Raw genomic sequence first — 16,465 nt, forward strand, 5'->3', positions numbered from 1 at the left:
TGGGAAAAATTCAAGTGTATACTCATGACATATGATGCTTATTTTTGTTTTTTGATACTTGTGTGTGATTTTTTAAAGTCTTATTGCTATTTCTATCATTTCCAGAAATATATCAAATAACAGTGGGTATCCTTGCCTACTCTCTGCCTATACTTTGAAGGGTTTTTTTGTTGTTGTTTTTGTTTTTTGTAAAATGAGTTTGTACTTTGTCAAAAGCTTCTTTTTGCATTTATTCAGATAATCATGTGGTTTGGGATGTTTTGTTTTTAATATGATTAATAATGGTGATTATTTTCCTTATGTTTAACAATCCTTGCACTCCTGATATAAACCTTTTACAAATAAACTTTTATTGATGTCTTTTGTTTTTCATGTTATCAGTTCTCTTCAGTATCTGTCCTGCCATCCTTACCCAGATAGCTATCTCATGTAACAAATAGCATTTTCAGAGGTGGGAATTAAAAAAGAAAAAGAGGAGGAAAATCAGCACAAGTGATCAATACATGGAAAAAGTCTGAAAGTACGTACAAGGTTCTGCACTTGTGGACCTCCCCCCTCTTCAAAGGGGTAGAGTGGGGGTGCCTTCTCATATCTCTTCTTCAAGCCATGCTTCTTAGTTATGACTTTGCAACATTTACTTTTGTGTTGGTATGAGGCTATTCTTTCCGTTTATATTGTAGTCGTTGTGTATACTGTTTTCTTGGCTCTGCTTACCTCACTCAGCACCAGTTCACGTAGATCTTTTCATGCTTCTCTGTATTCATCACTTCTTATGGCACATATAAATGGAACACAACGCTCCATTCTATTCATGTGCCACAATTTGGTTAGCCATTCCACAATCAATGGGCATCTGCTTTATTTCCAATTCTTTGCTGTCACAAAAAAATCCTGGTATAAATATTTTGGTGTATATGGGACTTTCTTCTTATTGGCCTCCTTGGAATATAAGCCCAATAACAGAACCTCTAAGTTAAAGACAAGAAGCTTGACACTTACTAGCTGGCCTTACTAAGTGGCCTGGGCAAGCCACTTAACCCTTACCGCCTCACCAAAAAGGAAAAAGGAAAAACAAAAAAGACACAGACATTTAGTCACTTTATTTGCATATTCTAAACTGCTTTCCGAAACGGTTGTATTTATCCACAGCTCTACCAACAATGAATCAGTGCGCTTATCTTACTAATTTATTATTGTGGTTGTTATATTTGATACTTTTATTCAAGGAAGGTACCAAATGACTAATTACAAGCCTAGGTTCCTAAAGATTATATTGTATTTTACTTGCATGGACAGCACTCTAACATGAACTGGCTATTGGATCAATTTCCCAGAACTATAATGGATTTAATGATTGTTTCCTCCTTTAAAGATTTTGTCGCTTTAGCTTGCATTGCTCATAGTTCTTACAGCTTTCAGTATAATTTGTCTTAGCGTTATTATTGTGTAAACTGTTCCCTTGGTTTTGCTCATTTCATTCTTCATCAGTTTATAATGGTCCTCAATAATGTTCACTTTAATAATAGTGATGTTATAGTTCCATGAGTAGTTTCCTAAAGGTTGTCTTTTCAGTCTTTAATCAATGTTTTTGTAACAAACTGGTCTTCAGAACATGTTTCACACTAAGTTACTAGACTTCTAGTTACATAGTTAATTTCGTCTACATGGGATACTGAATTTTTCAAGTAGGGTTTTCAGGTTCTTAACTTGGAATCTACATACCCTACTAAGGATCCAAGAACAGATTTCAGAGGACCTGTGAACTTAAAGGTGGAGACACAAATTTTTTTTCCCCCCAACAGAACTGGTTTACTTTGTGCATTTAAAAGCTTTATTCTGAAAAGGGAATCCATAGGATTTACCAGACTGCCAAAGGGGTCTGTGATGCAAAGGTTAAGAACTCCTCTACTTCATATTGGGTTTTGTCTGCAGAGTTTTCAGGATTGAAATGAACTTAACTCTCCATTTGTTATTGGATCAATGCCCTTATATAACAGTATGAAGAACACTGTTTTCTAGTAATAATCTTTCATCTCTTTAGCTTGGAACAGAGCAATCCTATCAATTGAGAGCAATATAACCCAAATGTGAACAAATTTTATTTTTAGACCATGCACAAATCTCAATGAATGTATTAAAATTCTAATTACATATCTAGGTCTGTCTGTGTAATAATGGTTTTCTCTTGTTGGGTTTTCAGGATTCCAGTTATGGTCAATAACCTAACAAGAAACGAAACTGTCCCCTGAATACTGGATCAATGTTCTTTATATACATACACTGGGTTTAAATAACTTGGTTCCCTAGAATAATTTCATTGCCTTAGCTTGAAATGGAGCAACTGTATCAACTGAGAACAACAGAAACCAAATGTATTCCACCTTAAGCAATAGATGAAATTTTTTTAGGTAAACATCAAGGTTCCTAAAGTTTATATATGTTTCTCTGCAGGGTTTTCAGGATTCACATTGAAGGCAAAATCTGAACATCAACTGGCACTCTCAAGTGGACATTATCAATGTCCTTTTATGACTGAGTTGGATTTAAGTGCATCAGTATCTAGAGCAAGATTTCATTGCCTTAGCCTGAAATACTACCATCACTTGAGAGTAATGTTTTCACTCTATATTCTGATGGCCTATTAATTCTCTTTGGAGGAGAGTTCTTTTGTGTAGTTTAGCTTTGTTGGTGCACTGATGGAGACCCTAGGGTTTCATGGTATTCCAAGAGATTTAGGGGCACAGCAGACTCACAAGCTGGTGTCAGTAGATGGGGTGTGAGAGTTACATGACAGTGAGAAGTCAGTGGAGAATATTCAGACTGGAACATGCTGAATTTGAAGTGGTGGAAAACATCTAGCCAAGACGGTCTAGCAGACAGATGAAAAATAGGTGTAAAGATCAGAGGAGGGGTTAGAATGACTTGAAAAAGACAATGAACATAAGTTACACAAAGGTAATAATCAAAGCCACATGTGATGAGAACACTATTTGCTAGGGTCCTACCAGGTAGGCTAGGCTAGCTTTTCCTAAGGTCTTATCCCACAAAGGTTAGTCTTGAGAGGTACTAAAATTCTCCCTCAAGCCTTTATTGAATAAAATGAATGATTTAGGTTCCTGATATTGCTTCTTGGTTTCCTGAATACTTAAAGTTTTGATGAAGCTTTTGTTTTGAACATGGCCAAGATTAGAAGCCATGTTCAGATGACGCAATATGGTAACTTCAGTGCACATCCTTTCCTTGTTATGACCAAGGAAATCTTTTGTTAATCATTTAGTGACCTATGAATATCTCATTCTATTCTAATATCACACCTAACTTATTAGAGGACCAGCCCGAATCAGGTGTAGCTTATGAACATGGTATTAGATGAAATTTACAACGGAAATAAATCTATAGACAAAAAGCCAAGGACAGCAACTTGAAGGATATCTACACTTTGGAAAAGAAGAAAGAAAAGGAGATGCTGTCAGAAAGATGGGGGGAGAGTCAAAGAGTAGTGTTACAGAATTCAAGAAAGGAGAAGAGGAGGAGGACGATTAAATTAACAGTGGAATGGGTAATTAGGATGATTTCCAAGTCACTGCTGACCTTGGTTGTTCAGTCCACAGACATTAAGTGCCTACTAAGTGCCAGGCACTGTGCTAAGTGTTAGGGATAAAGAAAGAGGTAAAAGACAGTCCTTGCCCTCAAAAAGCTCACAATTAATGGAGGAGACAACAAGCAAATATGTACAAACAAGCCAAACACAGATAAATAGGACATAATTAAGATAGGAAGGTATTAGGAATAAGCAGCGTTGGGAAAGGTTTCCTGCAGAAGACGGGAATTTAGTTGAGACTTAAAGAAAGACATGGAAGCCAGAAGGTAGAGATGAGAAGGGAGAGCATTTTAGGCATGAAGGACAGCCAGAGCAAATGCCTAGAGCTGAGATATATAGTGTTTCATTAAGGGAACAGCCAGGAGGCCAATGTCACTGTTTCAGAGTAAGCGACAGGAAGTAAGGTATAAGAAGACTGGAAAGGCAGGAGGGAGCTAGGCTATAAAGGGCTTTGAATGACAAATAGAGGGCTTTGTATTTGATCCTGGGGGTGATAGGAAGCCACTGGAATTTAGTGAGGTACAGGAGGGGGGAGAAACGGTGAATGATATGCTCAGACCTGCATCTTAGGAAAATCACTGTGTTGGCTGAATGGAGGCCAGACTAGAGTGCAGAAAAATCTGAGGCAGGCTGACCCACCAACAGGCTACTGCAATAGTCTAGGCACGAGGTGATAGGGATCTGCACCAGAGAGGTGACAGTATCGGAGGAGAGAAGGGGATGTACATGAGAGATGTCGCAAAGGTGAAACTGACAAGCATTGGCAATAGATTGGCTATGGGGAGTAAGAGATAGTGAAGAAATCAAGATGGCTCCTAGGTTGTGAGCCTGAGGGACTAGGAGTACAGAGTTACTCTCTACAGTAATAGCAAAGGTAAGAGGGAGCGAGAGAAGAGTTTAGCAGGAAAGATAATGAGTTCAGTTTTGGACATTTTGAGTTTAAGTTGTTTACAGAACAATCAGTCTGAGATCTGATAGGCAGCTGGAGTTCAATAGACAGTTTCGGGGAGGATAGGTAGATTTGAAAATCATCAGCATAGAGATGGTAATTAAATGCATGGGGGCTGATGAAATCATCCAGTAAAGTACTATAGAGAGAAGAGAAGAGGACCCAGGACTGAACTTTGTGGAACACCTACAGTTCTCATCTGCATGAAAATACAGCAAAGGAGACTGAGGAACGGTCAAATAGGTAGGCAGAGAACCAAGACAGAATGCTGTCCCAAAAACCTAGAGAGTATTAAGGAGGAGAAGGTAATTAATAATGATAACAGCTAACATTTACACAGTGTTCACTATGTGCCAAGCACTTTACAATTATTTTTCCTGATTTGATCCTCATAACCACCCTGGGAAGTATGGGCCATAAAATTCCAATCTGTAATAAAAGTCTCCAAGCATATTCAATTTATTAGGGATAGAGGTGGATCTTGATTAACTGGGCCCAAGATCCTCAAATCAGGGACTCCTCACTACGGGTACTATCTACTTTTATACATTTGGGAGAGCACTAAAAATAGAGAGCTTTATAATTCACTGACTGGTCAATTCCAGAAGTATAGAAATCTTAAGGTTGGTTAAGTGAAATGTCCATCAATCGCAACCACTTTGTCAACAGGCCTTGCACAGGTCATTAACTCCAGGTCATCTCAGCAGGGGCTTTCAAAAGGTCATAAGACCCTTTCAACAATATCTCAGGACTTTATATAAGTCATAAGATGCTAGTGTTTGACCAACATTATCCTAGGGTCCAAGGAAGTAGTGGGTCTGAAGCAAAGGTCACCGATTTAGTGATTCACAGGAGTGAGGGGGTACTGCCCCAGCAAATGAACCTTATTACACACATTACCCGGGTGTGGGTGGAGGGAAAGAGGCAAGATTGTAGCAATAATATTCTTATTACTTTTCTAACTAATAATTTAAATCTAGCTGATATATATATATAAGTAACAATCATCAATACAAGGTGAGCGAATTATTCACAACTCTTATCCTAACAGTATTAACATACATAACTTAATTTTAATCCTATTCTACATAATTCACTACTAAAATCACCGATACCCATTAAATCACAATGAACTGAGTAAATGTTGATTGATTTGAGTAGGGGGTATAATGTCAAAGACTACAGAGAGGTCTAGAAGAATGAGAATTAAGAAAAGGCCACTAGATTTGGCAACTAAGAGATCACTGGTAACTTTGGAGAGAGCAGTTTTCGTGAAATGATGAATTCAGAAGAAGAGAGCAAGAGAAGTGGAGGTATATATTGTAGATAGCTTTTTCAACTTTAGTCACAAAAAGCAAATGAGATATAGGATGAGAGTAGGGAGGAAGGATCAAGTGAGTCATTTCTGAGGATGAGGGAAACATGAGCATGTTTGTAGGCAGTAGGGAAGGTGCCAGTAGACGTAGAGATTGAAAGGTATAAAGCAGATGACAGAGGGGACAATCTGTTGGAGATGGGATAGAATAGGATTGTTTGAGAAGGAAGAGGGGCTAACGTTAGCCATGGTGAGGAGTAAGTCCACCTCATCATGTGAGACAGAGATGAAAGAGATAGTGGGCAGAAGACACATAAGTGATAGGTGATGAAGAAGGGAATGGGGAGCTCAAGGTGAATGGCCTTAATTTTCTCTGCAAAATATGAGACAAGGTTCTCAGCTGAGAGAGAGGAGGGAGCCATTTAAGGAGGAAGAAAAGGTTTGGAAAAGTTGTTATGGAGAATGGGATAGTGAATTGATGAGGGAGGTATAGTAGGATTGCCTAGTAGCAGTAAGGGTCCATGGGGTTGTGCAACATCAATCTGTAATGAACCCAATCACAACAATTATGTGATTTTCTTCATCTTTAATCGGCAGGATGTATGTAGAAGTAATCCAAGGCTGAGGTTTGGCAGGGTACAATTGCTGAAATAAGGAGAGGCAGTGCCTCAAGAGGACACTGTGGAGTGAAGGAGAGATGGCCTGGGAGAGAATTCATAGGTCAAAGGATCAGATGTAACAGTATAGGTGAAGAATAGGGTTTAGTAAAAGAAGGCAGAAGGAGAGATGGAAAGCCAATAGATTATGGTTGGATAAAGGGATTTTGGAATTCTTGAACAAGGAAGCAGTACATTTGGTGAGTGATGGCAAGATCTTACCTATGGCCATCTTTGTGTGTGGCTGAGGTGGGGTGGACAGAGGTCACAGGAAATGAGCAGATTGAGGAACTGAGATCAGCTGAGACATATTCAATAGACTGGTCATGACAGCAGCCAGGCTGCACAGAGTTGAAGAGTGAGCAGGTTGTGAGAAAATGTTGATAATAGGCTAGACTGCTTTTCCTATAGGTTTAGCAGTGAAAGAGAAAATATAACATGTCTAACAACTACATACATATAGTGATAAATGTAAGAAATACTAGAGTTTTGTTGCTTTCCACTTGTTGAATAGGAGACAAAGATGAGTATGGTATGTGTGGTCCCTGTCCTGAAGCAGCTTACAGTCTAACAGAGGAGATAATAAAGGCATACGTACAAATAATTTCACTGACAAAAATGCTTCACTGAGGGACTTACTCTTCAGGGAAGAGATGTCATTTCAACTACATATTAAAGGATGATGGGCAGACAATATTCCAGAGAGAGGGAATTGGCTTGAGCAAAGGTGAAAAGGTGGAAAAACACAGGCCATGTTCAGGAAATGACAGTTCACCGAGTTTGGTTGAAATGTAGGGCATGCATAGAATAATATTAACTGATAATCTCCCACAATAGGAGATTAGGCTAGTTTAGGATCAGATTATGGAAAGCCCTGAATAAGAAAGGAATATGTCTTTTATTTGGTGAGCAAAAAGGGGCCGTGGAGGCATCTGATCAGTGGAAGCGAAGACCAGATATCATATTTGGTAAGGTTATTCTGGAGTACTGTGTTGGACACACAGGAAGGAGCAGGGACTGGGGGCAGGAAGGTGAGTTATGTGGCTATTACAATAATACAGATGAGAGGTATACTCAAATGACAACCACATTTGAAAAAGGCGTAGTAAAAATGTATATTTTAATACTACACACATTCATTAAAAAAAAAACAAAAAACTAATGGGGAACGTCCTGGGTGAGTTCATCGTTCTTGGAGGATGGGGCTACAGTCCCAGGAGTATCAGGGGGCGGCCTCAGCAGGTCTTCCACTTCTTCCTGTAGAGCTTCTGCTTTTTCATTTAATAGCATCTACAACAGAAAATCCAAATGTGGAGAACAAAAAATGCTCATCTTTTTTGACATATTAATGTCAGCATTTTAAACACAACCTTTTAGAAAAACTAATTCTCTGAAAGATGATGAAAATAGTAACTCAGACGTTAGAATGGATTTTAAGATTAAGAAAGTGGCAATTAAAAATAAATGGATAAAGTAAATTAAGTTGAAGCATTTAGCTGAAGTCATTTAGCTAATCATTTTATTTATTTGTCAAAAGTACATAAAGCTTGAATAGGTGCAGATAACTTTTTGTTGAAGAATTTTCTACTTAAAAATCATTTTATCTATCACACCTAAGGAGATTTTATAAAAATTTCAACTAACATTTGAAGGCTGGGTCATAACAAAGGAAAGGCAGGCCTGCCATGGTCAGCCACAGGATCAGAGATTCAGGGCTGAAACAGATCTTAAACATCCACCGATACAACCTTTAATTTACCAATGGGGAAATTTTACTTGCTCAAAGTCAACAGTTAGTGGCAAAGATATTAATATCTAGAGCCTATAATCAAAATGCACCATTCATCCTATAACACAGGCCTCTGTATACCTTAGTCTTGCCAAAAAGCAAATTTCAAGACATTAGAAAAAGAGGTGTGATCTGATAGCAAAAAGCTCAGGATGATGGCTCCAAAATGAAATAATAATCAATTAATTATAAATGTTCCAAGTGAGGAGAAAAAAAAAGAGGAATGCATCAAAAGAAACTATGCAGCTACTCAGAGGATTTGAATGAACCTGAATTGCTGAAAGAGGAAAGAATACTTAAAACCAGAAGCCAAGAAGAGAGTGTCACAATCCTCCAGAAATGGTTTCAGAAAAAGCAAACCCCACAAGCAGCTGAACTTGTGAAATTTGATAAGTACAACAAATTTCAAGCTATGTTTGCAACCCAGACCTAGAAAAAGGGGGAACGCACACTGCCTGGGGGAGATGGTGAAATGTTGAAAAGAATCACAGAAAAAAGAGCAAAATTACTCAATTTTTCTTTACTTCTTTCTTCTCCTTCAAGGGCATTCATCTTTAAAATGGAAAGGGTAGAACAACGATGTTTAAGATAAAATTACATCTCTTATGAGGAAAGTAAGAAAGCACTTAGCTGCTTTAAAGAGATTTAAGTCTTCAGATGAATTTCAAGCATGAAACAACAAAACTGAAATAACTTACGAAGATGATTGTGGAACCATTCTGGGTAGTGTTTAAGAAATTATGAAAAGAGATACATGCTTTAAGACTTGAGATGGACAAATGTCAGAATATCCTAATTTTAACAAGACTATCTCATGAGAGGTAGTGTGGAGTCACTGTTCCACAGATAGCATTGGCCCAGGAAGATCGAGGTTCACGTCTCACCTCTCGCACACTCTGGTTGTATGACCAATTTAACCTGAGTACTGCAGGCAACTCTTTAACATCATAAAATGCAGAGAAGGTAGAGTAAGTGTCCCCTTTCAGGAGTTCTCTAAACCAGTGAAATCACAGTTCTAGCCTTTATCCCTCTATCTCATGATTTCCCTGATTTTAAGATGCGAGATGGAAAACAGTTCAGTTGGTGGAATCCTAACTGTTTGGATGACTAAATCATCCCCAAATTAAATTAAAATAACTATACCCAAAAAAACCCATACGTAAGTTAAAATAATTGCACTCAAGTTAAATTAAAACTGAAAATTAAATTAAATTAAATTCGAAGAAAGTGGTGAGACACCACAGGGCTCTTTACTTATTTAACATTTTTATCACTGACGTGGATGAAAAATTGATGGCATTCTCATCGTAATTGCAGATGACACAAAGGAAAGGACAGCTAACTTGCTGAATGATGTGATCCAGGTAAAAAACAATTTTTGACAGGTTAGAACAATGGATTCAACAGACAAAATGAAGTTCAGCAGGAATAAATGTAAAGTCCTATATTTAGGCTCAAAAATTGAATCACACAAGAAACTCCTGCAGATTTTAGCTGGCACACGCTCAACATGAGTCAAAAATGTGACAGAATGGCTGTGAAAACAAACAAAAAAAACCCCAAACCCAACAACATTATAATCACAGGCTGGGCTAAACATAAAATAAAAATAATGAGGCAGGTAATAGCCCCCTGCACTCTCCCCTGGTCGGCATGTGGAGTCCTCCAGTAATGTCTGAGCTCCAACCACCTCAACAGGAGCAACAACAAAATGGAATGTCTCCAGAAATGGGCAAATACAATGGCAAAGGAAAACCTTTGTCTTCTAGAGAACAGCCAAAGCAATTGGTGACGTATGGTCTAGAAGAGAAAAATCCTAGCTGCTGTATTCAAATATTTGAGGGGTTTAATGCTGGGAAGAAGAGTTGCACTGTTTTGGAGAGTTCCAGAAGATAAAAGTAGGTAAAGTGTACAAGAAGGAAGTGGGCTCTCCCATAAGGATGCTAAGCTCCCTGTGTTCAAGCAGAAGATGTATCAGAGACATCGACACTAAGCGGAAAGTTGACGTGGATGAGCTTTTAAAGTGTCTTCCAATTTTAAGATTCTATTATTTTCTGAAAAATGTTTTTTAAAAAATAAGTACCTCACTCCATCTCCTCAGCAAGGGTTCTATATGAATGGTAGCTATTCTGAGACATGAATGCTAATATAAAATATCAAACACTGATGACTAAAACATGAGTTAACAATGTAGGCTGTATTTGGAAAAAAAAATACTAAATTTTGCTCACCTTTGCCGATGAAACAATTTGCTTGGCCTGACGTCGTGATAAATGATCAATAGTTCTTATCAGCACTTCGGGGTCTGCATTAGCTAAATGTGCGACAGTTTTATAGCCCGCATCGTATAACTGTTTTGCTCTGGACTGTAAAAATGTTATAAAATCATGAAGATCATAATTTAAGTTTAGTGAAAAGTCAAATATGTTAGCAAAGGACAATTTTTCAGCAAAGAAATATGATACAGAAATTAGAAATAAACTAAGTAAATAGAAAAAGACAAGCACCAAGCTTTTGGGTTTTAAAGTGAATTTGGATTGTTTGATTCCAATTAACATTCTGGAATGAGAGACACACTGAAGTACTCAGATGAGAAGTCTATTTACATGTCCCCAAGCACAACTTTGCAACCCATTCCTTCTAAAAATGCAGTCACTGGGTTCCCCAAGAGCCATCTAATTTTTGTCAGTCCCTAAACCTTTTAAGATCAAACTCTAATGGATATATTTAGAAGGCAAAGTTAGTGAAACAGGTGCGGATTTTTTTTTAACTTCCTTAAAAATGTAAACATTTCCAAAGGGGATTAGGGAAACAGGAAAAGAACCTTTATGTTCTAAAATATTCACGGCAGCTCTCTTTGAGGTGGCAAACAACTGGAAATTGAAGGGATGCCCATCAATTGGGGAATGGCTAAACAAGCTGTGGTATATGATAGTGATAGAATACTATTGTTCTGTAAGAAATGATGAGCAGGTTCATTTTAGAAAAAACATGGAAAGACTCGCATGAAATAATGAAGAGGAAAATGAGCAGAACTAAGAAAATGTATACAGTACTAGCAATACTGTTTGAAGGCAGCTAGGTGGCGCAGTGGATAGAGTACCGGCCCTGAAGTCAGGAGGACCTGAGTTCAAATCTGACATCAGACCAAACACTTGACACCTTACTAGCTGTGTGACCCTGGGCAAGTCACTTAACCCCAACTGCCTTAAAAAAAAAAAAAACTGACGACTAAGTTATTCTGATTATAAATACTCAAATCAACTACAAAGTATCTATGAAGGAAGATGCTATCCATCTTCCAGAGAAGGAAATAATAAATAGAAGTATGCATAGTATGGTTTTACACATATGTGTGTCAAATGGCGGCCTTCTCAAGTGAGGGGGAGGGAGAAAGACAATTCAGAACTTAAAAAGTAACAAAAAAATAAATAAACTTAAAATTTGTAAAATGTATACAAATCTTAGCGAGGTATCCTGAAGTAAGACTTCTGTATCATGGTGGCAGTCATACGGACAGGGAAGAGAGAATATCTACATGTATAGGGATCACTGCTCCTATTGTCCTAAGGATTGTTTCTCACCACAGCTTCCCCCAGACTGACAGAGAGCTGCTGTGAGGCCACGTGTAAAGCAACAATTGTACTTGAAGGAGCTCCTCGCCAAGCCTCACTTCCCAAACAGCCTTACACAAGAGGCCAAAGTTACCTGCCTTGTGATAAGACTTCACCAAATACCAAAGACTGATGTATGCACTGTGTCTTAGGTGACACGGCCTGGACTAGGAAAGTAAGCTGCCACTGACCTCTAAAACTCCAGTTACTTCCATGAGAGGGACCAGGTCTGCCTTCACACAGTAAGACAGCTTCTTGGTAAGTTCTGTCAAGAGGGCTCTATAAACCCAAAACTCCTCAAGCTCCTGCAGAAAGACAAAGTGAAGAAAACTTCGGTAATGAAAGGTTAACATCAAATGTCAGGCAGTATGGTCCAGGCTGTCCCATGAATGATCATTAAACCAGGGATAATGGCACAACTCAGGATTCTTTACAAATGAATTTCCCAAACCAAAAAACTTCTGAGAATCTGGGGATCCAGAGGGAGGGCTTGGGCTGGGGAAAAGGAAGAAGATATAAACTAAAATAACTTAAAGTTATGCTTAAATGATGTAGAAGTTTTAAAAACTTTGCTTTCCATATATCTCCAAGCTCAGTATCATAATATGATCTGAGGGCAACCAGATGGTACAGTGGATAAGAGTCTTGGACTTGGAATCAGAAAGACCTAAATTCAAATCTGGCCTCAGTTATTTACTGTGTGACCCTGGCCAAATCAATCCCTGTGCCACCTTGCCACCCGCCACTGTTCTTTCACAAAGAATCCAGCCCAAGTGCCAGGGCTCTCTTCTATGCCTCTCGACATTCTGTGGGAACTTTCGAAATTTATAGGTTGTTCATCTCCTATTCCCTACTTACACTAAAAGTGCTTTCCTGTTTTTCAAAAGATAGGTGCGTACTCTCTCTCTCGCCCTCTTTCTCCTTCTTCCTCTCTTTGCCTTTTTCTTTCCTCTTTCCTTCCTTTCTCCATCTCCGCCCCCCCCTTTTCTCTTTGGGAAAAAGATGGACTTTTATGTAAAGAAGCAGCTTGGAGACACAGAACTGTCTCTTTAATGCAGCTCCTCAAACGTAGCCCTGGAGATCCCCTTCTTCTGCTCAACTCTGAGTCCAGCTCACTGTTCTCCTGCTGCACCTCCCCAAGATCCACACGCTGATGACACAGGAACTCACTGTGTGACCCATCCAACCACATGCCATGATCTGTACAACACGTGTTCTTTCTGTGTTTGGACTGAAATTCCTAGCTCTAATCCACCCACATGAAGCCCTTCATGTCACCCAGGTGTTTATGACAGCATACATTCTTTATCCACTTGGGTTCACCAGGGTGGACTGCCTGGTCAATCTCTTTTGAGCGACTGTGGACCTCCCCTCCTGAGACCCTGGAGAGTTTGGCTTGCTGAAAGACACACAATACAATCTGCAAATATGAACTAGAAAACCTCATCTTTTAAGTCTCAAAGCCTCTCTGGGTTTCAGGTTCTTCATCTGTAAAATGAGGGAGTTGGGCTGGGTGATATATAAGGTCTCATCTATCTCTAAATCTATATTCCTAGGTCCTAAATCAAGCTTATTCATTTTCTAGGAAATCTCCTCGATATTTCAGTTTTCCCGCCTCTGGCACTGTAATCTAGGACTGAAACCTTTTGATTATTTGAATTTTTGATTTATCTTTCTCACCTCCTTTATCCAATCATTTACCAAGTCATGATAATTCCATCTAAGCAACACTGCTTATCTTCTTCTACTCTTATCTATTCTGAATGCTAATACCCTAGAAAAGACTTTCATTAGTGACTGTCTAGACTATTCCAATAACATTTTAAATAAGGCTGCCTGTTTCTATGCTGCTTCCTTTTTTCTCTTCCCCAGTCAACTGAGTAGAACAAGAAAACAAGATGGCACTCCATATTATTTATTAAACATTTAATTATCTCAAGAGGCAGCATAACATAGCGAAGCTAGCCTTACAATGAGAAAGGCTTGGAGTCAAGTCCCAGTAACATCTGTTAGTTGTATGACCCTGGCAAAGTCACTTAACCTTCCAGTACTCCAGGCAATTCTCTAATCCCATAAGGTATACAACAGTTACCAATCTGCATTGGTAGAGGGAGTGTTCACATTGGAAGTTACCCATATCCATATCCAATAAAATTACAGGCCCACAATTAACAATAATTATAATCATAATCACCTCACAGAAATGTAGTACACAAGAAGAGAATGAGGCAGCTCCACTTAAAAGGGCTTGTACATATCCTCGAGACATATTAAACTTTTCTGATACACTCCAGACATTGGTCTCTTTAAGCAACGCATAGAGAATGAAGGACAGGTACAACCTGTTGACAATGTTCTTGTCCACCTCCTGGAAAGACATTTAAAATGACAGCATGCCATTTACTGAATGGAAAACACGTCACTTGAATTAGACATGTGTAGTTACATTCAAGGTTGTAAAGGGAAATGAGTTATTTAAGATGAGTTATAAAAGACTGTAATACAGCATATTCCCCACCCTGTCAGCTGACCAGACTTGGTGATGATCAGTGGATTCTTTCACTTTGTCTTCTGTTTCTAATAGATCTGAGCAGTTTTCTGTTAGGATTTTTTAAAAATACTGTTTTCACAATTCTGAGGTACCACCTCACACCTATCAGATTGGCTATATAACAAAAAAGGAAAATGACAGATGTTGGAAGGGATGTGGGAAAACTGGGACACTAATGCACTGTTAGTGGAGTTGTAAACTGAGCCAACCATTCAGGAGAGCAATTTGGAACGATGCCCAAAGGGCTATAAAATTGTGCACACCCTTTGATCCAGCCATACCTCTGCTAGGTCTATATCTCAAAGACATCAACAAAAGGGGAAAAGGACCTATTTATACAAAAATGTTTATAGCAGCTATTTTTATGGTGGCTAAGAACTGGAAATTGAAGGGATGCCCATCAATTGGGGAATGGCTACACAAGCTGTGGTATATGATTGGAATGGAATACCACTGTGCTATAAGAAACGACAAACAGGGGCAGCTAAGTGGCGCAGTAGATAGAGCACCGGCCCTGAAGTCAGAAGGACCTGAGTTCAAAACCGGCCTCAGACCAAACACCCAACACCTACTAGCTGTGTGACCCTGGGCAAGTCACTTAACCCCAATTGCCAAAAAAAAAAAAAAAAGAAAGAAAGCAAGAAAGAAAGAAAGAAGAAATGACAAACAGAATGATTTCAGAAAAACCTGGACTTATATGAACCGATGCATAGTGAAGTGAACAGAACCAGAATATTATACATAGTAACAGCAATACTGTATGATGAAGAACTGTGAAGGACTTAGTTATTCTCAGCAATGCAATGATCCAAGACGATTCCAAAGGATTAATGATGAATCATACTATCCACCTCCAGAGAAAGAACTGATACTGTTTGAATACAGACTGAAGCATGCTATTTTTCACTTTCTTTCATTCTTTTTCTTTTATTTGAATCTTCTTGGACAAAATGACTAATATGGAAATGTTTTACATGATTCCACATGTATAACCTATATCTGATTGCTTACTGTCTCAGGAAGTAAGAGAGGAGGGAAGGAGAGAGGGAAAGAATTTGGAACTCAAATTTTAGAACTTTAAAAAAACAAATGTTAAAAAATTGTTTTAACATGCAATTGAGGGGAAATAAAATATATATATAGAAACAAATAAAACACTGTTTTCAAATCTTTGGTTTTGTAATATTTTTCAGAGAGCCTGATAAGACTTAAATGATCTCTTCTGTACCTGTTTTCCATGTCAGGTTTTTGTTTTGTTTTTGCTAGTGGATACCTTACATTTTCTTCTCTTTTATTAATCTCTTGATTTTATTCTAATATTTCCTGTTGTCTCCTAGAGTTTACTGAGTTCTGTGTGCTTCATTCTATTTTTCAGGGAGTCAACTACTTTGGTAAGGTTTTGCACCTTCTATTCTGAGCTATTTATTTTGCTTTCAAAAATTTCCTCTCCTAATCTCTCTTTGTATTTATAATTTCATTTTCCAGTTCACTTCCATTTTTCTGGCTATCCTTGTGGTCTTGTGGCCTAGCACTGCCCTCATGCCACTGCCTTTTTGGGTTTCTGAAACTATTTGCAGTTTTTGTAGAGTGACCCTCTTCCGGGTTTACCTTTAGCTTTTTCTCAATTCATGGAAATTCTTTCAGTATATGGTATTTCCTTCTGTTTGCTCATATTTTCAGCCTCAGTTCTTGGTTTAAGATTATTTTGCTCATGTCAACTCCTCCTGGTTTTCTTGGATGGGTTAGGTAGTCCTTTCATCCTGCCCCTTTGTACTTGGAATAATACTCCCACTGCCAATCAAGATGGGAAGACTGAGGGGCAGCTAGGCAGCCTTAAGAGCTCTGGCCTTAGAGTCAGGAGGACCTGAGTTCAAATCCAGCCTCAGACACTTGACACTTACTAGCTGTGTGACCTTGGGCAAGTCACTTAATCCAGACTGCCTCACCAAAAAGCAAAAAAAAAAAAAAAAAAAAAAAAAAAAAAAAAGGG

The 16,465-nt window shown here is 38.5% G+C and overlaps 1 protein-coding gene across 7 annotated transcripts in view; it reads right to left on the reverse strand.

Moving 5' to 3' along the window:
- The window catches only part of HELQ (helicase, POLQ like), a 58,694-nt gene that overhangs the window by 3,187 nt on the left and 39,042 nt on the right, over positions 1–16,465 (reverse strand). For 5 of the 7 annotated variants that reach the window (XM_027853442.1, XM_027853439.1, XM_027853440.1 and 2 more), the window contains 4 exons: positions 14,119–14,292; positions 12,116–12,229; positions 10,542–10,676; positions 7,661–7,811 (listed from right to left, as the gene is read on the reverse strand). In XM_027853442.1, coding sequence (XP_027709243.1) covers positions 7,680–7,811; positions 10,542–10,676; positions 12,116–12,229; positions 14,119–14,292 — 555 coding nt within the window. In that variant the 3' untranslated portion in view covers positions 7,661–7,679. Of the gene's footprint in view, positions 1–463; positions 876–7,660; positions 7,812–10,541; positions 10,677–12,115; positions 12,230–14,118; positions 14,293–16,465 lie in introns of those variants that run through there. The other 2 variants (XR_003568365.1, XM_027853441.1) reach the window with 2 other exon arrangements.

This window comes from Vombatus ursinus, unplaced genomic scaffold (genome assembly GCF_900497805.2).
Source record: "Vombatus ursinus unplaced genomic scaffold, bare-nosed wombat genome assembly UNPS02009975.1, whole genome shotgun sequence".
Classification (NCBI taxonomy): domain Eukaryota; kingdom Metazoa; phylum Chordata; class Mammalia; order Diprotodontia; family Vombatidae; genus Vombatus; species Vombatus ursinus.